At 45.1% G+C, this 23224-nt stretch overlaps 1 protein-coding gene across 11 annotated transcripts in view; it reads right to left on the bottom strand.

Moving 5' to 3' along the window:
* elavl4 (ELAV like neuron-specific RNA binding protein 4) overlaps positions 1-23224 on the bottom strand; it is a 63779-nt gene that overhangs the window by 10571 nt on the left and 29984 nt on the right. For 9 of the 11 annotated variants that reach the window (XM_055508200.1, XM_055508203.1, XM_055508199.1 and 6 more), the window contains 4 exons: positions 22260-22506; positions 12563-12666; positions 9296-9448; positions 401-636 (listed from right to left, as the gene is read on the bottom strand). In XM_055508200.1, coding sequence (XP_055364175.1) covers positions 401-636; positions 9296-9448; positions 12563-12666; positions 22260-22506 — 740 coding nt within the window. Of the gene's footprint in view, positions 1-400; positions 637-9294; positions 9449-12562; positions 12667-22259; positions 22507-23224 lie in introns of all 11 variants that reach the window. The other 2 variants (XM_029145953.3, XM_029145951.3) reach the window with 1 other exon arrangement.

The raw sequence follows: 23224 nt of genomic DNA, 5'->3' as shown, positions 1-23224 counted from the left end.
CTCACAGGGCCTGCTTACCTCTGACCCACTGTACACCAGGTGCTGAGCGCACCACAATCTTCATGGGGAAAGCGGCATCACTGTTGATGCATAGATATCGCTTTGACCCGTGTACATGACAGTCCCCGTCTGATCTCTGTAAAACCAATTTGGTGAATTTTTCAAATCAGGCCTGTTTAATGCTTTTATTTCGATTATAAACAAGAATAACTGCTATTGACTATATTAGCGCTTGGTCACATTTTTCATCTTCACATACTGAAGGAATAAGTCCAGTAGGATAAGCCACTGCTTCTGGTTCTTCTTGTGTGCAGTTTTTGGCTGGAGCACAGGCTCCCAGGACTAAGAACGCGCTTCTTAAACATGGGTTTACCTGCACGGCGTGACTGTTGCTACTCACCTGAACCTCTGGGCCTGGTGGTGGAGCGGGCCGGGGTATCGGCGGTTTGGGGACTGGTAAAGTTGTGACAGAAGGGCTTGGCTGGTCTTCTGGCTGGGGTTGTTGGCGAACTTGACCGTGATGGGCTCGGCGGCGCCCGATGGCTTCTGTCCGTTCAGGCCCTTGATGGCCTCTTCAGCCTCTATCCTCTTATCAAAGCGGATGAAGCCCACGCCTCGGGAACCACCTGCGGGGCCAGCAGATCACAAACAAACGGGGGTCCACTTTACTTCACGGGGTTTCAAAGCAGACAGGGCGTCGACATTGCACAGAAACAGGTCACCTACAGCTGCTACTGTTCTTTAATGGCATATGGATGTAATGTTTAAAGCCCTGTGTATTCTCCCTTCACGCCAGTCGAGCCGTGCACACGCTCCTTGGGCATGGTTCTCAGTGACATTTGAGCCGTTTCCTTGGAGATGTTTTTGACTGCCACCTGGGAGGAACGTTTAAACACCAGCTTCCTGGGAGGTCCTTCATTGGTGGCTGCGAATGCTCTGTGTGTGTTACTGACTCCATGCATGAGTGTGTGTGTGCGTGTGCGTGCTGGTATCTAATAATGGATGCTGTGCCTTGTTTTAATGAGACTGCCTAGATGGCCCAGAGGATACTCGCTCAGTGACAGCAGCACTCTGCCGAGGAGACTATTTACATAATACTGTGTGCACACAGGCATGTCTGTGTGACTGCGACTGAATAAAAGAGAGGCAGTTTGAGCATCATTGTGTGCAGTCTCTTTCTCACACATAAAAAGCCCTCCTTATTGTTATTCCACATTTTTGTACATGCCATCCTGTTACTTCCTGTTGGCTCGTCTCATGATACTGGATCTCCTGAATTCTTATTTGCAGGAGCACCTTAACCATTTCCTCCCCTGCTTTTCTTCTTTTGTCTCTCTCCAGGAGATAAAGTTGTTTACTTTGTAACCAAGATGCAACAAGATGCTCTTTAAAGAAGAACACAATAAAAAATAAGATTAATTAAATCTAACATTAAGACATAAAATTGGTAAATCATCATTTATTGCTTTTTCTTCTTACAAAAGCAATCGGTAATATTGTATATATTAACAAAAAAACAAAAAATGCTCCATTCATACTAATAGCAATACTTTCATCATTTGCCTAAAATTCCCAATACTTGTATCTAAACTATTTTCTTAGTCCTTGCACAGAAGCCTTTTCAGGAAAGCAGAGGTGTAGCGTCTTCAACAAGGTTCTCACATTGTCACCGCTGACCACACAGCGGTGCACACGTCTGCAGTATTTTCCTTACACCTGTTGGACGATCTCATTAACTTCCATTCATTGTAAATTATTCTGTTTTATTCTCACTTTTTACCTTCCTGGCTTCCTCCCCCTGACAGGCGTTCACAGTTTCCCCTTCCTTCCTTACTCGTGTGCCAACTCTGTACCTGTACGTTTTAATTAGCTTGTCAGAAGCAGAAAATAGCAATTCTAATGGGAACTGCGTGCTGCAAACAGCATCCAACACTGTTGCTACAGTTTACTGTGTTTACTTGTGTTGTGATTGCCATGAAGGTCCTGAATGTGAGGTAGAACAGGGGTCAGTGCTGTGTGCTTGTAGTTTTAATTGTACTTTTGTGGAGTTTTACATTTATTAAACAGTGGAAGCTCTTGCAACACCACGTTTCACCTGCCAGTGTCACCACAATACACTGCTGTGAGGCACATAGAAATTGCAAAAGCCTTGCTCAAGGGCACCTCAGCAGTAGTTAAGAAAGAGGAGAGCGCTCACTTCTTCCACTGAGACGGGAGAGGAAGGCAGAGGACTGTATTCGCCCTTTAATCCGCACACTTGTTTGGCCTTGAACTGCTCCTAAGCTGGGTTTGGCTGGAGGGGCTCTACAAACGCTCAGCATACAGATGAAGGCACGAGGCGCGCACAAACACACACGACGAAGAGATACCATTGAGTGTGGAGTGTGAAGGAGGGTGTAGAGATGTCCATGACCATTTGCAATCGCCGGTGACTGATTGCAGAGTGCGTACGTATGTGTGTGCTTAAGTGAGAACCAGCTGCTCGCGTCCTTGAGTTGATACAACAGCGCGGTAAGGAGTTGTGGAGAGGTAAGGAGGCAGTTGACCCCATCACCCACACTTTTCCTAACAATAGCCACGTGTGCACACCGGAGTGCATCTGCATTGTGTCCATAGGCCAGTGTTTGGAGTGGAGCACTGCATTCTGGGGCAACAAGGCCGTTGGCCCAAGACTTCACAGGTGGAGTGTGACTAGTTACTATCGAGGCTACTACAGTTCAGTGGTGAAACACAATGGCTGTTCTTGGCTCAGGTACAGTCGAGTGAAGGTGCCCCTCAGTCACAGCACACAGTTGTGCTGTGAAACACTCCAGCTGTACTTATGTGTATAATACGACTAGAGAGGAGGAAAGAATCAGTGGGGCTTTGTTTGTGTTGTGTTTATGTTTGTGACACTACATTCATATAACCATTAATCAAACCGTGCCACTGCCTCAACCGCACCTACAATCCCTGTAGTGAAGGATTGCGTCATGAGTGTATAGGGAGATTTAAGTTAGCTTAGGCTTTGGTTATGCTACACATGCATCATTAAATAAGCTAATTCTTAGCTTATGCTTAAATATTATTCCCATTTTTATGGAAAACAGAAGCTACTTGCAGATGAGATATGAGGAAAAAAAGGCTATGAATCTGCACGAAACTCCAGCTGTATTTTTATGACCACTCTGTCACACCGTATTAACGCTGTAAACCTTGCGAAGGGTTTATTTTCTTCCTGCTAAACATTATAACAAAAACAAACTTGCAATCTATGAAGCAAGCTCCCAGTCTAGGGAGTCCAACCTAATGACTGTCTTTTCAACCAGCCCCAGAAGCCTGGGCTACTTATCAACCGCCAGCCAGCCATACAGGCAACATTAAAGCACAATGTACTTACTAAGGTACAGCAATCTGTCTCTCTCTCTCTCTCTGTCTCTCTCTCCTTCTCACTCTCCCTCTCCTCCACAGTAATCAACAGAGGCTTATGTAACTCTCACTACCTGTGCTTATCTCTCTCTAACACACACAGACAGGCACATTCGCTGCCTTACTAATAACACGCTACCTCAATCTGGGGAGGGGGAAACAGAGAGAGGGAGAGAGGAAAAGATGGAGAGAGTGGAGAGGTGGCGGAATGAAAAGTGAGTGCTGGGGTGGGGATGGGCAAAGGGAAGAGTGGGAGCGAGCGGTAAGGAAGGAAAGGACAAAAGGAGAGAAGGTGACAGAGTAGAATGTTAGGAGGTGACAGTAAAAGGATGATGATGAAAGGAAACAGTGCTATTCTTGCCTGCTCCTGCCCAAACAAAGCCCCTCTTTCTCTAAAACCTACTATCATTTCCCCAAACACTGACTGACTGACAGAGAGAAATGACTGCTCCTCTGAGAGACCCGGGGAGAGGAGCGAGGCGAGCAGCCCGGCTGCCGGGTAATAAAGCACAGCCTTTCTTCATGCTCCCTGAAACACCACAAAGTTCATCCATCTAGCGCGCCGTATCCTTGTAAGTACGTCCATGCACTCGCCGCTCCAACGCATGCACCGCTGCACGCAAGCATCAGCAAAGTCTTAAAATGTTTTCAGGTACTCCGACGCTCCGGCTCACATCCTTTCATCTTTTATTTCAGGAGCTATATAGTGCCAGCTGTATGAAATGATTAGACTTGGCTTTCCAAAAGATTTATAATATGGCAGAGGCAGAAAGAAACTCTCTTCCTGCTGTCTTCTAATTAGAGGCAGGAAAAAAAATGCAATGTCCTTGTTTTAAGTAACATTAGTGTGTCTGGGTACAGATGGCATTTGAAAAAGCAGCAAGAGGAGAAACGCAGAGCCTTTGAAGAGTGGAGGTGCCCTGTGCTTTAGCCTCTGTCAGAGCAGAGCTTCAACCATCTGTCTGGTGTGCGTGTGTATGTATCAATGTGTAAATCGCTATGTGGCTGTGTGTGTGTGTGTGTGTGTAGGTGTGTGTAGGTGTGTGTGTGTGTGTGCATGCGTGTTGCCTCCCACAGAGACTGTGCGCACGCTGAAAATTACAGTACAAGAGCACAAAAGGCGTAGAAGTGGGAGACGACAGCGATAGCGCGAGTCAAGGCTGGAGTCATCCCACCTGGAGGGTGCACCTCTCCGCTCGCATTACCTTGACCGTTCTGTTCTCGGCTGCTGGACAGGACCAGAACAGGGATTCAGTGTGGTGTCAGTCTGAAGGGGAACATCCATTATTCAAGTCAACAGAGGAGAGAACACACCAACGGTACAGAAGAAGGGCAATTCCTTTGAGAAGAACCGTGGTTGAAATTCACAAGTACACCATGCAAACTTAAATGGTAAGAAAAATGCAGAAAGCAAAGGGTGGACTCAGTTCTTCACTGCATTGCATTGGAGAGGCCCGCCGCAGCTGGGCTTGAAGTGTAGCGTGCTTTGGTACAGTGGATTTATACCCGGCGCAGCGGGAACGGCACGAAGGTGGGGAGTGAGGGGACGAGGCAGGAGACGGGAGATCCATGAAGATCAGGCAGCCAGGGTTTGGGGGGAAATGAGCTCCGAGGGTGCTCTGGGGAAAGAGCATCAGATCTGTTCTACACAGATTTGATGATTTCATCTGTACGACTAAACTAAATATTTGATATAAACGCAGGTATGGAAAACTAAATAAAATGAACACAGAGACGTATTAAAATCAACACTAGGGCGGTCAGTGTGCTCCTCATGCAGACTTCACACTGTGTACACTGTTTTTAAAAGCATCATAAAAGATGATGGGCTAATCCTGCTGTAGTTTGATGATAACCCTTATTATGTTAATCTTTTGGTCAAATATTAATTTTACATTAACTTATGAGTAATGGATTTTACCTTTTGTTTTAATTAGCACTATGATTTCCACATCAGTAATATTCAAAGGTAATCAATTAAGTTTGCCACTTTGTAGCATCTCTCCACCACTGTAAATCAATAACCAATCATCGTTCAGAAATCTAATAATGATAATTAAGACTTCGTGTAGTGGCTTATTGAGTTTACTGAACGTGATACTGTAGTGACCACATCGGCACCAAACCAAAAGCTTACATGTTACAGTGTTTATACTTCATGGAATGTATGAGTCTTGTGCAAATGTGTTGAACTCCCCCATGACTAAGATGACAAATGCAACCAGGCGTACGCGCATCTTCATAAATCTGATAAAACAAATGCGTCACCAAACACGTTTTGGTCGCAGGGTTTTATGCACCGAGCTTCAAGCCTCTGTAGAATATGTGACAAAAAAATAAGTCCTCACACGTGAAACCGAGCACAAACGCGGAGACAATGAGAACGCGTGCCCTCCTCCGTCTCCTGTCATTCGTCTGCTCATGTCTCAGTCACTTTCTCCCCTTCTCTCCTCGTCTAAAAATACCAGATTACAGGGACAGCAGCTGTGTTCTTTCTGGCTTTCTTTCCAAACGATCTGGTAAACGGTGTTTCAGCTATAACTAAAATAGCTTTGGTAAACAGGGGGTGAGACACAAAGCAAGTAATCTTCAGGCGATCCGAGCACCACTGCCGTTATTGTTTCAGGTAAACATAATCATACTTTTTACAGCCTCCAACCGAACTGCACAGTTTCTGTGTTGAACCCAATGCAGATGCTCAAAACACAGGACATGACTGGACTTTTAATATCTCAATAAAAAAGCATCGTACGCACAATGTACGCTTGAAGAAGCATATTTGCAATGCTGCATGTTGGCGCAAGAGATTCACAGGTTGTGTCTGAAAAGTTCAAACATACAGAACAAAAAACTATTTAGCAAACCAGTCAACCTGTCTGAAAGGATTTCATACATGTCCTGTTCAGATCGGCCAATTCTTCATGCAACCAAATCTAATTTAACGGCATTTTGATCAGGAACAACTCTCCTCTTACAACTCTAGCCTGATGCCAGATAATTATTTGTTCGCTGTGCAAAATACTTATTAGTAACACTGGCAATCACCATCTTGAGCAGTACGTTGGCCTGAACGCTGTTGAGTAGTTACCATGGGAATGTTTCCTGTTGCTACATGCAGAGAACATGGCATCAGCCTTTTAACAGCCTGTCCTTACGTACACTTAGAAGCCATTCAGTTTCACACCAGATCTGCCATTTGGAAGAATCTGTGGGTCTGTGGTATTTAATCAGAGCATTAACCTCTGCTCGCATACGGTTCTGGGAGGAAGCGCTAGGAACAGCCACTATTGATCCTAAAGTGTGTCTAAAATTATATCTGTTTCCAACTGAGGATAGCCTGGAGCAGTAGAGCACGAGCGCAGGCTGGCTGGCTTCCCCGAAGGTTACAACAAGAGACGCAGGGGTGAATCCAGCCTGATCTGATAAAGAGACAAAATATGCTTATCCATTCAGAAGGAATTGATAGAGGAAGGCAGAGAGGAGGGTGCACGGATGGAGGAGGCAATACATTCTCGTCGACTCAATGTTGTGTTCAGCCTCTGAGTCTCCAGGGCAATTTGGCAGTTTTAGTGGGTGTTTTTCGGCTGCCTTTGACTGTGAACGATGCTCACAGTGACGCTTTTAAAGTGGCTTCATGTCTTTACGAGCAGAAGAGTGACTGCGGGGCACATCCTGCTGATGACGACCATGTTCCCAGTTCAGAGGGGAAAAGATGGGGCTCGTTGGTGTCCCGTCTGCGAGGTTACACGAGAACGTTCCTCACTTCATGTGTGCTGTGTCACCTACAGTACGTCCACAGCGGACTGCTTTTCTGTGGAGACCTTGTTAGGGTGTGTCTCAAATCAGACCCTGGTTTAGAGGGAAGTGAATCACTCAGTGGATTGAATTTCATGCACTAATTAGGACACAGATTTAATAATATGAGTCATGACCCGGGAAGAGACTTCAAGGCACCATGTGATCATAATGTCACACCAACAGTTGTTTATGGAAATGTTACAATGGATATATTTTGTTTTTTTAGGAACTGTCTCAGCCGTAGGAAATTTACCCCACACTTTAAATCAATAGTCGTATGCGCGCACAGCTGTACAGTAAAAGAGACTGAAAGAAATTGAGCCGATGAAGTCAACAAACTACTCTCAGGGTCTTTCTAAAGTCTTCTGTTTTTAATCACCAGCAACTCTAACATCTAATTAATCATTAACATTTCTCCTGCCGATCTTCCGCCCTCTGGGAGCAACTTGGAGAACATTATTTACTCACATTATCTTTGTGTCTTCGCGTGTGCGCACAGTGAACGCATAAACCTTTGTGTGCCTCAGTTCTGAGGCAGGTGGTGGTTTGGACAATTAGTCTGTAAGCTCACAGTCTGCGCTTTCATAGAGTGAACATACGCCTCTGTCAGATGTACCATCAGATATACATGTATGTCCACCTCAAACAGAGTGAAAGAGTGTTTTATGCAAATATAATATTTGACCTTATTTTATTATTATTGTAACATAATTTGACTAATTGAAACATAATTCATTAATGTATCTTGTCAGATAGAGAAAAGGAGTGTATGCATGCACCCAGCTCTCAGGTATCGTGTCATATGTCATTTACCAGTGTAATGTATGAGCACAGCGTGTTGAAGGAATGATTATGTGAAACACCTGTTGTTTCCTCGCGTGAACCTTTACCTTTGACGTTGCTCCCAGTGGTGGGAATGAACGGCTGCAGCGTCTGGACATGCTCTGGAGAACATTCCACCCAACTCCATGAATTATTCAGTCTCCCATGAATCAACCTTTACTGAATGCATCAAAACCTCTTTCCTGTGACCAGTAGCGCCTGCGCTGATATTTCTTTTATTCATAGCGTGTGGGTCCTGAGCTGAGCAGCTAATAACTGCGTTGAGCGCGTGGCTGTGGCTTCCGTGTGCTGTGTCGCTCTGTTGTTGTGTAGTTCTGATGGTGGAAGACGTGTGTGTTATTTGAGTCAGACAGACAGGAGGCCGCATGTGAAGTAGGTGAGAGTAGAAACGACCCTGTGTGTTTTGCTTTGGCTGCCCTACTCCTTGGCTCGACTCGCACCCCCTGCTGCTCCTTTTCTTTAGTTACTGTACTGTATTTGCGTATTTACCACCTTCTGTCACGTATTCTTTCGGTTTCCTCAGCCTCCTCCCTCTTTGTCTGAACTCCCCATCTTCTTTTCCCCTCTTGCTGTTGCTCTCCACCCTCTCTCTACCCCGTCTCCTCGACTGCTCGGTGTGTACAGACAGGCGTGCACTTGACTGCCAGCAGTGATTTATTCTGCTTAGGCAAATGAGTGTGGCTTACAGCATGCTGCTCCTTTTCTGCTTCATCAGTACACACTGCACATAGCATTGGAGCAGGATGCAGCCTGTAGGCACGCACAGCCCCTGAAATGGATCTAAGAGACATGCTGCAGGGGTTCTTCTGCAATACAATGGGCTGCGGAGGTTCATTCATGTGTTTTGGATGTAGTGGAATGTGTAATTGAGCCTGCATTTTATACTAATCATTGTTACCAGGAGGTAGTCAGAAAAACTGCCTGCTAGGTTTCTAGAAATGCTAGGTGACACCCTGGGCGATTTCACTATTCAAATCATTACTATATAGTTTATTTTCCTGTTGGCCTCACAAATGTCAGCTTCCTTCATTGCATTAATACTTGTTAACGCGCTAATACAGCACAGGATCAGCACAGTATTGTGAATATGTCTTGCACAAAGTCACTCGGAGTTGTCATTTTTGGTTAAGGCTTGTCAGGAGGTGAAACACCCTGTGTAGCGTGTGGGCGTGAACGCGCCCGGCGTCGCTGACTGCGTGTTAACGTGGAAGTGTAAAGAGCGAGGAGCCTCTGCCACATGGATACCTGTGACTTGGTCGACGAGGATGCGAGAGGTGATGATCCGTCCGTACTGGGAGAAGAGCTGCTCCAGCTCCTTCTGGGTCATGGTCTTGGGTAGGCCGCTCACGTACAGGTTGGCGTCGCGGATGGAGGCTGAGCTGGGCCGCGCATATGACACCTATGGGGAAGAAGGGAAATCTTAGACCCTGTATAAATCAACTCCAGTTCTGCATTGGTGTAATACCTCCAGCGTGAGGGGCACACAGACTTTTCCTGTGCGTGTTTGTGTATTTTAAACATGCCAGAGTGTTGGCTGTGGGATCCACAGGGAGGAAAACGTGAGTGTACTGTCTTACTGCACCTTGCCCTGGGGATTAGTGTTGTCGGGAAAAGATTTAGCTACGTAGAACACTGGAAAGATAACACTTGAGTCATTAGCTGGGGAAGGCAGTGGAAACTTTGTTCCCTTGAGTAGAAACCACAAGTGTTTTCCATTGAAAGGACAGCTCTGACAACCAGGGGATTAATAGTATTAGGACTTTGTCCAGAAAGTCTCTTCAGTCACTTAATTGATTTCATGAGCTATTCTGAGGAAGAATACGGACGATTTTAACTGTAATAATAATAATATTATGTATGTCTATGCATGTATGTCTATTTTTACTGTGGAAATGAACATGTTAGAAATAAGCCAGCCTTTAAGCAACCGAAAGCCTTTAAGCTTTTCACCCACCGCCTTTTAGCCTCGCAAACTCCGAGGAGTGGATTTCACAGTTTAGTTTTAATAATCAGGTACTGTACTGTGTGTGTGTAACATTTACCGCACTCCAAGTTACAGCGACTCTGTCTGAGCAAATCGCTCCCAGTGGTAACATTTCTGCTATGCAGCAAAAAAACATTTAACACACTCGCTCACCGAGGGAATAAAAAGACTTGTGATACCACTCACCCACACGGTTCCTGATTGTCACACTTATCCACAAACACACGTCTATAAACACGCGGCAATAAGGGCTTTCAGTCCTTTGTTCCACTGATTTACATTATTACTGTATCTGCAGAATGTACTGTGTGAATGTCCTCTGAAATTGAATAACTGGTTTGACGGTGCTGCTCAGCTCCCAGCAGTAGCTCTCCACCACCATGTTTCACTTGTCAGACGTTGTGCCCAACATCTCCACGTGTGGACCCGATTTTGCTGCAGCCAAAGTTGCATAAATCCCATTACTGCTGCGGCTGCTGACGGGAGCAGCTTTCCTTTGCACTACTTTCATTACCTCTGACATGTGGAGACATAAGCCATCAAATAAGGTTAAAGTCAGGCAAATATGGTGGATCTGCAGTCACATCCTTAAGCAGCAGCATGGAAAGCCTACTGAAGTCAAACAGTGGGAGAATGAGAACAGCTGGCTTCCCCCACATCTCACTTGTCTTTCACGTCCTCTGCGGCCTCTCTGCTCAGTCTCGTCTGTCTTCCTCTTCCCCTCCACAGCGCTCTCATTTTTGCTTCCTGGATCTTTTGCTTGTGTTCCTCTCCTTCCTTCCTGTGCGCTGCCTCACTAAACCTTTCTCTCTCTTCCAGATTCTGCCTCTTTTTTCCCCTCCTCCTTTCTTCACTGTGCAGCTTTTCCTCATTTTCTCTCCTTGTCAGCCAGCTCCAGATGTCTAATCCATCAACACCTCCTCAAGCTGTGAGCAGTATTGTGTACAAGTGTGGTGTGTGTGTGTGTGTATGTGTGTGTGTGTGTTCGCGCGTGTGTGCGCGCGTGTGTGTGTGTGAATGCACAGGAAAGTTAGGAAAACTGTAAGTGTGAAGACTGAAGTGTTCACAAGCACGTACTGTATAAATGTGTGTACGATTATGTGCGTGTGTCACTGTGAGCTCCTCTCACCTTTGGCATGCTGCTTCCCCTCACACCTCAGTGGGAAAGCAGCATCACAGCCGCTGCTGACAAAATCTGAGGTGTCATGGCGGAGGAAACCGCAGCGCCCAAGAGCATGTGAATCTCTGGGCCAAGCGTTCCCTCACAAGTCTAGCGGCAGAGGGTGACAAGGGTGTGACACGGAGGAGTGACACTTAATTTTAAAAGTACCACGCCGCCCTTTAATTTACCTCGTTACCTTCAGGGTGTTTCACTCCGTTGTGGAGAGAGGGAGAATTGGGGGAGGGAGGAACTCAGGTGTGACAGAGCGACAGCGCTAGGCAGAGATGCAGGCTTGTCTGCTGTCATTACAGAGAGGAACAAAGGGAACCACTGGAGGCAACCTCTCGAGTCAGGAGAGTGTGAGAGTGAACTATCCTGAAGAAAGGCCTGCTTTCATTATTGATATGAGGTATTTATATTGTTTCTGTGCGTGCATCTCAAACACGAGACAAGGATGACGATGACTTTTGAATGTATTTTTAAAGGCTCTTTAAAATGACTTGTTATTATAATTACCATTAATAAATTCACTTTTTAATATTATTATATAACATAATTTATTTTAAGACTTATTATTGCCCATATACACAAGGCAGCAGCTGAAAGGATGTGAAAATGGATGTGTCCCTTAAATGGCTCAAGATCCAGTGTTTGCCGGCTGCCTGGATTCTCCTCATTTACGACTGGAGCCTAATCCCACTCCATTAGAATAGATTACATCAAATCAGATTAGATCCGATGACGGAAAGCGAGAATCCATGGATTACCACAGAGCAACAGATTACAGCCCACAGGCGCGTGGCAGAGGGAGGGGAACAAAGAGATGGGGAAACAAGATCAGCAGCACCATAGGTTGATGTAAACAGCTGCTTGACTTTAGGCTTCACTGAGGGACGGCACCGTCCCCAGTTTACCCATAACAATGAGCACCAAGCCTGCACGTTAGTCATGCCATTAAAATGAAATAACAGCCCTCAATTATTTTCAAAAACCTGATAATTGACGTGTTTCTTCCCTTCTCTCAAAGATATCTATGTCATTTCCTTTAAATGTTGACATTTCGATGTAATCAGTATATCAAGTGCAGTCAGGTTCTTTGTGATGTGCCTCTTTGATTTAAATAGTCTTTCTCAGACCCATGCATGTTAATCCCATCTCACCCTCCAGCTCATTGACAAACAGCGTCACTATCTTAAAAGGTTTCCAACTAAAAGGAAGCAGCCTCAGCCTTTAGTTTGCTTTAAAATACACTTTCATTCCACTATTACACTTTGTAGTCATTCTTATCATTTTAGTTCATGTGAAGCGGCTGTGTGTGTCTTAGAACAACTGTGGTGTATGTTAACATTGTACACAGAGTCAGATACCTTGATTGTTTTGGTCTGAAGTCTAAGTCCATTTAACGTATTGATGGCTTTCTCTGCGTCCTTTGGGTCGATGTAGTTGACAAAGCCGTAGCCCAAACTCTGTCCTGAAATAACAGAGGGAGAGAAGGCAAAGCATGAAAAACACTGTCGGTCATGATGTAAGTTTCTAAATTAACATGAGGAAAAAACACTGATTGAATTCATGGCTACTGCCATTAGCCATTCCAAAACTGTCAAACGCAGCCAGGGTCCTCTCGGTAGACACGGCTCTGTGGATATCATGCATCATTTCTTGCAAAATCCTTTACAACATCTTTCATCACTGCTGACAAGATCACAGTGACTTGTGCCCCGAGCGCCAAGAGTCTTGGTGTGACTTTTGTCAACTATGTGTCATGTGAAGTCGACTCTGCTTCCACGATCCTGCAGATTTGTAGACTGCAACACTTAACAAATGAGACAGCTTCTTTCCAGGTTCCTCTTCCCCTTCAGGGACTCTCAGTTTGCAGATGATCATTCAAGAGAGCATTCTGGTCAAATGAAAACAGTAATAAACTGACAGATAAAAATAAAACTTGGGTGTAAAACTAATCTTGCTGGATAGAGACTGCATCTATACTTTGATCCGTGCACTCCTCGTTAATGGCTGCTTCTAATATTGGTGATCTTGGAGCCTGAGGAAATGTATTCCAGTGAAGTATTTATTTTAAGGTGCTCAAGATAGTATCAAGTCATGAAAGCAGGAAACATGTCATGAATTTAAGTCAATTTCTTTCAGAGTAAAAGCGGTGAAACTCTACTCAGCACTCGCAAGTATCAAAGTACAAACAACATATTTGTTACTGTCTTTGCCGCTGTGCATAAGGAGAAAAAATACCACCCCTCATTTCCCTCTAAGCTCAAAGTGTCTAGCAGACTCCCTTTGAGTGCGAAGCGGGCCTGACATCTCCCAGTGTTTCCCCGACAGATCAAGCCTTTCAACAGGCGTAGGACTTTAAGCGGACGCCTCCAGTCATCAGGGCCTTCAGTCGGCGAGTTCTCAGCAAACAGCCCTATCCAGTAACACCACACAGGCACAAAGCATCGCAGTCGGTTTCGGAGGAGCGGCACACACATATTCACGCTAATGGGAACAGACAGCGGTTAGTCAGAGACAAAGTGAATCACAAAATATGGAGCATGGCTGTTTCACAAAATAAATACATTTGGGCTATGGATATCACAGCGCGGAACAGCTCAGCAGCGAGCAGTGGAAGGGCCAGGAGGGACTTGTAGTCCTAACATCAAACAGCTGATGATTCTCTCTTCTTCTCTCCTCTGCTCCCTGTTCTCGTCTGGATTAACTGTGGATTATCAGACGCTCTCTATTGTTAATTAAAAACCTGCCATTCTGGAGAGACTTCTGCTATTTATAACTAACCCCCCACCCCCTCCTCCCTGACATCGGGTGTTAAGTTTGGCAGTTTAAATATAACTCGCAGAATCCTTTTGTTTTTGGTTCTGCTCTTCAATAAATTGCGGCCATGCAGCCAGACTGTGGATAATTAGCAGAATAAGAACATTTGATAATAGAAAATATTTTGAATAAACACAAAATATGCATGTAGGGTCGCCTATAATCTGAGATGGCTCTTAAATGGTTTCCTAAAGTTATTAATGATAAATATAAAGAAGGAAATGCTAAGTATTTGTGATAAGGTCGCTTTCTGAACAGCAGAGAGGCTGCCACTTGTGAGGCCCTTTGTTGAGATCTCTAGCCCCTTTGCCTCCCACTCTCCCATCAATTCTCTCACCCCTCTCCCTCATACTGAAGAAATAGGTTTGACAAGTGCAGCTTCTGTACCATAAACCTGGCAGAGAATCAAGTATGCTAGCAAAGAGCACTTGTGGAGGATGAGTCGAGATGGGCTGGCTGGCGCTTAATAGTACAGGGACGCGGAGTGCTTATGGTGACACGCAGGCAGCCTTGGATGCTAGTACTGTATGGTAGGCAGTATCAGTGTAGGAGGGATCTGTATGTATGTGGAGTTGTGTCCAGCATTGCGTTAGACCAGCATTGCATCGATTACAGTCTTAAATGTATTTATTTTGATTACAGCCCTGATGACTGCAGTAATTAGCAACTTCTATATGCACTTTGCTGGATGTGATGTTGGTGCAGGCACACTTTTATTAAGTGTTGCTGGTACTGGCGTATCTGTCCACCCTCAGAGCCGTCTGTGCTCCTGCTTTGGCAAGGCTGAAGGCCTCTAGGGCCGGAGGCAGGAGGGGAGGAGCGTTTCTAGCTGGCTGGCAACAATCCCCAGGTGAGCGGGGGAGGTGAGGGGAGACAGAGAGGGAGACATCTGCCTACAGCATCAGGAAAGCTGCAGGTGGGGATTCCACCCACCACTTCCAGCCTGCCGCCGCGCAGCTAGCAGCGGGGAGCGGCCAGCAGATTGCCCGGCTGCCAGGAATCAGCACGACTGGGTGGAAGACGTGGCACCAACGCACCGGACTGGCAAATGTAAACATGTGCACACACGTTCAAGTAAACATGTAATCACTCAATCACAAAGGCTCACACAAACAAACACAAGCAGCAAAATATGTGCTCACAGCGGGACAGTGAGGAGTGCAGAGGCTGGCAGCTAACAAGTAAATGTGTCCATGTGCGAGTGCAGGCAAAAGAAGAAGAAGAAGGCAATTTATTTAATTTATTTTTAAATGTATGCACACAGCACAGTCATAAAGGCAAAGGTGCTGCTGTAAGCGGTTCTCCATCTGTAACCTACTGCATGCATGCAGGGACAGCAGGCAACGTGACTGGCTTCAGCCTGCACCTGCCCTGCCCACCTCAGGACTCGCAGCAGGACCAGCGCTGCCTGCTGCCTGCATCTGGATCGCAGCACCACAGAGCCCCGCTCCGATCTGGCTCAGCACACCTCAGTTAAAAGCACAGCTCAGGTGAACTAATGGAGCGTCATTTAACTTTGCATAGTGTTTCTGTGCACAGCACGGAAGAGACCGGCTTACTCTGCACCCAGATTACAGGAAAAATAAAGAAAAGGGAAGGAATTCTAATACAACTGTTTGCAAATTCTATAGCCGCATTGTAATTGTTCCTCAAGAACATTTCTTGTGTAAAAGTAATATTTGCTGTATTTTTCCCAGTTGTATGTGTAGGCGAGATTCTCTAAACAGACTCTTTGCTGACAAAATGTTAAAAACTACAGTGAGAAATGAAAACAACTTATATAGAAGATATTAAAATACTTGATGAATAGCTTCTAATGGGTTTGTACCTAACCTAAAACCCAGATATGTGATGATCAATTAGCTTAATGGATACATTACCCTTTATATTTTAATTGTCAATTAAAAACAAAAACCTAAATGATGCATTGCTTTTCATAATGGTCTTTTAATGAGGTTAAATATTCACTTGCCTTGATTTTTCAGTCATGCAAATTATACAAGTCTAAAAATGCTTAACAGCAATAAAAAATATATGCTTTTAATAATAATGATAATAATAATAATATTCTGCAATAAAATAGAAGTCTCTGTGTGTATGTGTGTGTTTGTGTGTGTGTATCAGACTCATTACTTAATGAATATATCTCATTCTGCTGCTTTCTCATTTAGTGCCAGTTCCACAAGGAGACTAAGTACTGTACATGTGGGGCAGGAGCGAGGGGGTGGGGGCTAATTTGGACCCACCTCCACTCTTTTGGCAGACCTTTCGTACAATCTGACATAAATTGTATAGGGAGGTGGGCATGTTTTTCAGTGGTAAAATCACTGCTATTTCTAGAGAGTAGCTCTTTGGTGTGTTGGCGAGGTGTTATGACTAAGCCATTATTTGTTTCCTGAGGAGCAGCAGGTTGCCCAATGTGTGAGATGAGAAAATGAGTGTACTTGGAGCGGGTGTCCTGCCTGATGGCCCCACTATGTAATTTCACCTTTCCGTTGACTCTCCTGCGTGCGCGCGTACAGTACACACGCGGTGGAATGCAGGTAATCACCCACGCAGCACACGTAGTCACGGAAATAGCCACAGACAAAACGCAAGCAGGATAATGACATTAGCCATTCACCTACAACACTGTCAGCTAATAAGAGTCTGTGAAACGCTGTACTAGCAATTCATGAGAAAAGTTCATTTGAACTGTTGGCACTATGTCAAACACCAGAATAATAATCAAAATAATAAATAAAAGAACTTTTTGGAGACTTTTAACTGAATTTAACAGCTCTGCATCAACTTGAAGCAGTCTAACAAATTAACAACCAGCTACAAATGAGCCGAAAACTCATCAGAAAGGGTGAGGGGGACCACCAGCGTGCGGGGATCATCTGAGATATGAGCTGGTGATGAAAATACACCTTGAGAGGTCCTCTCTCTAGAACCAAGCAAATCTGTTCCGTCAGTCTTAAATTTAGCAACATTTTAACAGGAGGCACAGGAGAAGGAAGAAAGAGAAGCGTTTGGGTTCGTCACAGACGTGTCGCACTCTCTGCTACCATCACTTCCCATCAGCGACTGTTTTGCCCCTTGCTGCTGCAGCAACTTGAAGTAGTGCTATTTCTGATGGGCCAGTGCTGACCAACATTTCAACAAGTGCCCTGTCACCGGCTTCATGTCAAAACACACTTCACTTACCTTCAACGGCGTCAGCCCGAACCGAGAATCTAAACAAATACGCCTCAAACGCCGGCCGTGCCGCTAAGGCGCCATGCGGCATGTACCGAAGCTGTTTAAAATACTAAAATCATGAACAGAGCCACGCATCTACTGTAGAGCCCTCTCCCACTCACTCATTCAACACATCTTTCCCTCCTGGGTTGCCAAGGTAGCAGCCACTGTTGCAGTCAGGAGGCTCCCACTCTCAGTTCCCAAGGCTCTGCTTCCACCAACACACACGTCAACACACACCTTCCCACGTAAAAGCTCAGACACACACACACACACACACACACACACACACACACACACACACACACACACACACACACACACACACACACACACACACACACACACACACACGCTGTATGTAAACCACCCCCTCACGGTGGCTCCCTGAGCCTGGGGGCAGTGGACTGCAGCTTGCAGTGTGTGGGCTGGATGGCTGGTTGTGGCACCGAGAAACACAAACCAAGCTGACAGACAGAGAAGTCCCTTTTAGTCTTAGGTGAAGTTCTTACGTCAGAATTAAGAAACCTCCACTGCTGCACCCGCTTGGACGCCTTCTGGGGGTAAAAAGGCCCACATCACCTCACCCATCCGCTCCCAGCCTTGCGGCGCACGTACAGTACTTGGCACAAAGGGAGCCCCACCTGCACAGGTATAACGGTTAGAGGGCGCTATCCAGGCCTGAGCAATAGTCAACCTCTGGATCCAAGGTTGACACAGGGCACGCTCACAGCCTCTGTGTACGGAGGGCATTCAGAGCAGAATGAGAAGAGACAGACTGAGGGCTCACACGAGGAGTAGTGCAGCCAAGCAAGATCCCAGGACGTCCACTTCTGGGCTCCGAGCAGGGGGAGACGGGACATTTTTGGGACCCGGGACTCTGAAATTTTAATGCGTGTCTGCCTGCTTATGTCGGCACTCCTGAGCCTGGCAGCTCTCCTAATACCTGGCTTTAGAGATGTCACATCCTTTCTTCATCTCCCTCCCTGTCAGCTCGGTTCACGCTATCGTCAGGGCTCAGTCCATTTCCGGTTCAGCTAAATGCACATTTTGGACGTAATGGTTTGCTGAGAAGTAAATTGCATTTCGCGCGTTTAGGTGTAAACGCATCTCATCACAAGACAAACAAAGGAATAATAGCCAGTTTTGTTTCCGTCACTATAGCAATGATGTGAAAAACAGCTCGACTTGCAATCTCGGGTACAAAGAGAATCAGCTTTGTGCCTATGTGTGTGCTGTCAATGTATATTTCAGCAGCAACAAAGAGATGTGGGAAAACAGAGGTTTATATGGTGAATATTTGATCTCTTTCCCATTAGACTGACAGACCTTGTACAGGAGATAAGCTCCACCCACCTATCCTCGCTGTTCAGATGCATATTTTATGTCCGCAATACTTGTGGGTGCACTTGATGTTTCACAATAGAAACAGAATGACAGTGGAGGTATGCTGCCTTAACAAGGCTGATGGTGCAGGCACAGCCAGATCCAGCCAAGCTGAAATGCTTCCTGCACGTACAGTATATGAATAAGGCAAACCTGTGCTTATGTAAGGACTGGGTTTCCAGCAGCTTTTCACATGGTTCTGAAGCTGGTGTCTGTCAGAGGTGCTGCAGTGTAACTACTCCACAGCTGACATCACAGTCCATGTATTTTTCATAACCAACATCTGCTTGGCTTGCTGGATTGTCACTATGATTTGCATCACTTCCCAAGATTCCACGTATGAAACCAACACACGGAAGGCGACCGGAGTGGCGCGAACAAAAGACTCCAGTTAATGTGCTTAAGGACGGTATCATCAAAATGGATTTGTGAAGATGAGAAATAGTTAATGTGGTTAAGCGGACACGACAGGAAACAGAAAATTAAAAGTCATCGCGAGCTGCGTTTGCTGCTGAAAGCTGGCAATCAGCGAACGCTATGACTACCTGAGAAAAAATAACAGCCTGAACAGGGCAGACAAACAGCAGCTGACAGCACAATGTTGTTTACTAATCTAGTAAAATACCACATAGTAAGGCCACTAAGCTTTTGGCTATTGTAATCATAGGTGGAAGATGCAAAATGGTTGTTCATATAAATATAAATCCTCCCCCACTTCCCTCCCCAGTGAAGTCGATCCTTGTTCACGCATAAAAAGCTATTTTCTTCTTCTCCATGTCATTATGAAAATAAAGCATTCATTTCTCTAGTAGAAATGCAGCTGATGCAGAAAAACGATCCTGAAAATGACTTACTGACAAGGATCAGTCAATTCCTCCTCTGTGTGTACGTATGCCTGTGTGCATGGGCATGTGTGTGTGCTCACGGGTGCTGATTCAGGACTTTGCAAGGTCCACGTTAATTTTTAGACCGTGTGTGTGTGTGCGTGTGTGTGTGCGTGTGAGCGGCTGCTTCCAATGTTGCTCAAGATGATGCTTTCAGACCGGCAGTTTCAATCTAAATATATATTTTCTTCCTTTTAAAGATAAAGTACATGAACACAAAGTGCAGTGAGTGGAAACATTTGAAGCACGTACTGTTTTAAAGCCATCATGCCCTTGACGTGTATATGTGGCTTTGTCTGGGATGCAGAAGGACATATCTAAAAGCTACAGTAGTATGCACACGTAATTTAAACAATGAAGCACTTAAGCCATCTTCTTTATAAGTTTACACGGGCAAACAGGGACTTTGCAGGTGAAAGCCTAGGGCTGATGTGCGAGTGCGAGTGGGTTGCGACAGGGCGCATGTAAGACTGCTTTAAATAAATGATTAGCCTGCATATCCTTGCCATGTTATGAGAGTACTTGGCAGATGTAGGCGGGGAGTGATGCAGGAAGGATGGTACGCAAGCAGGCAGGTGTGCGAGGAGCAAGCGAGACGCCCAGAGGTGGCGTTTCCAGCAGCTGAAGTCAGCCAGGGTGACAGATGGAGCCGGAGTATCCCACGCCTGCCCGCACCCGCCCAGCCTCATGCCACGCCGGCGTCATCGGAGCTGACAGGAGCGAGTCCACAGGCAGCGGGGCGGACGCTGAGGACCGCTCCGTCTCTCCTGGCTTTGCGAGGCTCATGTGCTCGCACCTTGTCAGAAAACGCTCACAGGTCAGTCCAAACGCAAACGCTCACAGGAAACGGGGTGTGAGGTTTGAGCAAACGAACCCTGATGAAGGTTTGACAGTCTTCAGCATCTACATAAACAACAACACTGGAATTTTTAGTAGTTTTGTGTATTTGAAGTTTTTAGTTATGCATATATAACATAAATGCAGCTAAGTTTTATTATCCCATACTGATGGGAACATGTAGCTACAGAACAGTCATTCTACATACTGTATAGTACATCTCTTTCTCTCTTCCTTAGTGTTGCCTTCCTCAGAAATCTTTCCAAATGTCTTAATGGCAGGAGCAGGATCAGGTGTGCAGATATTTATGACACACGAGGAGCAGTACAGTGCAGGTGTACGTGTACGTGTCAGCCTTTCTTTCCCTGCCCCCCCCCCCACTCACAAACCTGGCTTAGTCTGTTAATGATTTGGATGACTCTTAGAAAGTACGGCGCCTCTTGGCATTCCTCGCTGGAAGAGCAGGTCTGTGCTTTGTTAGCCTAAAAGTTTGCACGGGGAAATTGCACCCATGGGAGAGGGAAACAGGCATACACCACAGGGAGAGATGGAAAGGGGGCAGGATTTATTTATAACTTTTCGGGTTGATGCTAAGTCATCAGAGAGACCTTGTAGTGCAGAGCAGAGAAGAAGCCTAAATGGTTTAGAAGTGAACGAACAAACATTTCCGTCTCTCTCGCAGTCACCATTTAGGGCCCGTGAAGGATTACAGCTATTCTGTTCTTTTTTAACTCCCTCCAAATATCTGCTGCTAGCTTGGTTCCTCATTGCTGCTTGGCAAATCACACTTAAGAGGAAAATTGGGTGGAGAGAAAACACGATGATAGTGATAGCATGTGGTATGCCAGCGTTATTTTTGTACACATCGTCCATTATGCCGGCGTCTCTGAATCTCAGGCTCCATTTTGTTGTAGCCCATTACATATGAAGAGAAGGCAGGTCCTAAAGAGAACGCGCAGAGCTGCTGAAGGACGCTTCAAAGAACGAGGGAACACAAAGAGGCAAGCGCAGCAAAGCCCGGAGCCATCTCTAGTTTACAGTGATAAATGTCATGGCTTTTGGCCTTTAGTTTTACTTAATCTATTACATGAAATCCAACTGTGTTCGGGACCGGGCGTGCGTGTTTTTACTCGTCTTGCCCGTGCGCTATCCGAGAGCGGCTCGGCGATCTCCACTGCCTGCTTGCCTGGTGCTCTTTAATGAGATTATCAGGAGAAGAGTGTCAGTAAGTAGGATCTAAAATGAAAGCCATTATGGAGCATTATCACAAAGCTGCGCCACCCAGCCCCCCCATCCATCTGCTGTAAGGCCACCCACACAGCCACTACGCCCAGATTACAGCCATGATTAGCACTACGAAGTGCTGCTTAATTTAAACACCTCTGGAGAACATGTGGCACTTTGCTGCGCTGCTGAGTCGAAGTGCATGAACACAGTTGGCAGAGATGGATTTCTCCTTGTTCTCCAATTCCTTTTGATTACTTCAACTGTTTTAAACAATACCGGACGTATGTACATGTACACCCATGTTGTGATTTATTAAAATGGCCAGACTGTGGCTACACCTAGCTTTGATCTTCAAGCAGCGTGTACACAGTCACGTAAGCTGTCGGCTCTATTATGTCTGTTGTCCCTTAGCAACAATGTTATTATTCCTACCATTTACCATTTGACTGCAACAGCAACTGCGGCAAAAAGATTCTGACAGCAAAACAAAAACAAAATGTAAATTAACATTTGGATTGTTAAAAAATATCAACAAGTGGAATGTTGAATTTGCAACTGCGTACAGTATGAGTAGATTTAAACTAAGGCCAGATGCTGTAGTAAAAAGGGTATCGTTCCAGCTCCTATGCAAATGATTGGACAAGCAGCAGTAACACAACACGGCACGACGGTCGGACTTCTGTACCTGTGATCTTGTCACGAACCAGCTTGCAGGACTCGATCTCGCCGATGCTACCGAACAGGCTGCGGAACTCCTCTTGAGTCATGTTCTGGGGCAGGTAGTTGACAATGAGGTTGGTCTTGCTGTCGTCGTTTGTGGGGCCAGTCTGCATGGGCGAGGGGCAGCCACGGCTGTTGGTAGTCGGCCCGTTGGCTGTGCTCCCTCCGCCGCTGGGGCCATTTGTCACTGGAGCCTCCATGTTACTGATAATCTGTGGCACGGTGAAAAAAATGAAAAAGAGAAAGATGGGGACAAAAACTATCAACAAAGGACTTATTATTATTATTAGAAATGTAGAGTCATTTATATGTAACAACGGTTGTAATAGTTACACACAGTTATATATTATATATATAATTTATATATATATATATATATATATATATATATATATATATATATATATATCTATATATATATATATATATATATATATATTATATATATAATTTATATATATATATATATATATAATTTTCATGTATTTTTTTAAATGTGAGCAAAAAAACTATGGTGAAAAGTAAATTCTACAGTGATCAAAGAAGGCTGGCTTAAATTATTTATATTCATATTATACAACAAATTATTAAATTATTCAGAAACACTCTATCTGTCTAATGAATGTCTGTCATAATGAAAACAACTGCTGCACCTTAACATAAAATCAGACCTATTGAAACATACAGTGCATACACTTTACATAATTTAAATAAACACACCACAAAGGATATACTGTATATACTCTGTGTGTGTGTGTGTGTGTGTGTGTGTGTGTGTGTGTGTGTGTGTGTGTGTGTGTGTGTATATGACAAACACTAGACACACATCAAGGAAAAGCACATAAATATTCATGAAGACAGTAAGAGACATCGCTACATAGTTCTCTGATAGCTGCTGAGGTTTGTGGGAGGCAGGAGCAGGGGCAGCCC

The sequence above is a fragment of the Betta splendens genome, chromosome 4, assembly GCF_900634795.4.
Source record: "Betta splendens chromosome 4, fBetSpl5.4, whole genome shotgun sequence".
In the NCBI taxonomy this organism is placed as follows: Eukaryota; Metazoa; Chordata; class Actinopteri; order Anabantiformes; family Osphronemidae; genus Betta; species Betta splendens.
The sequence above is the reverse complement of the archived record's forward strand: the minus strand, read 5'-3'. Positions and strand labels throughout refer to the sequence as shown.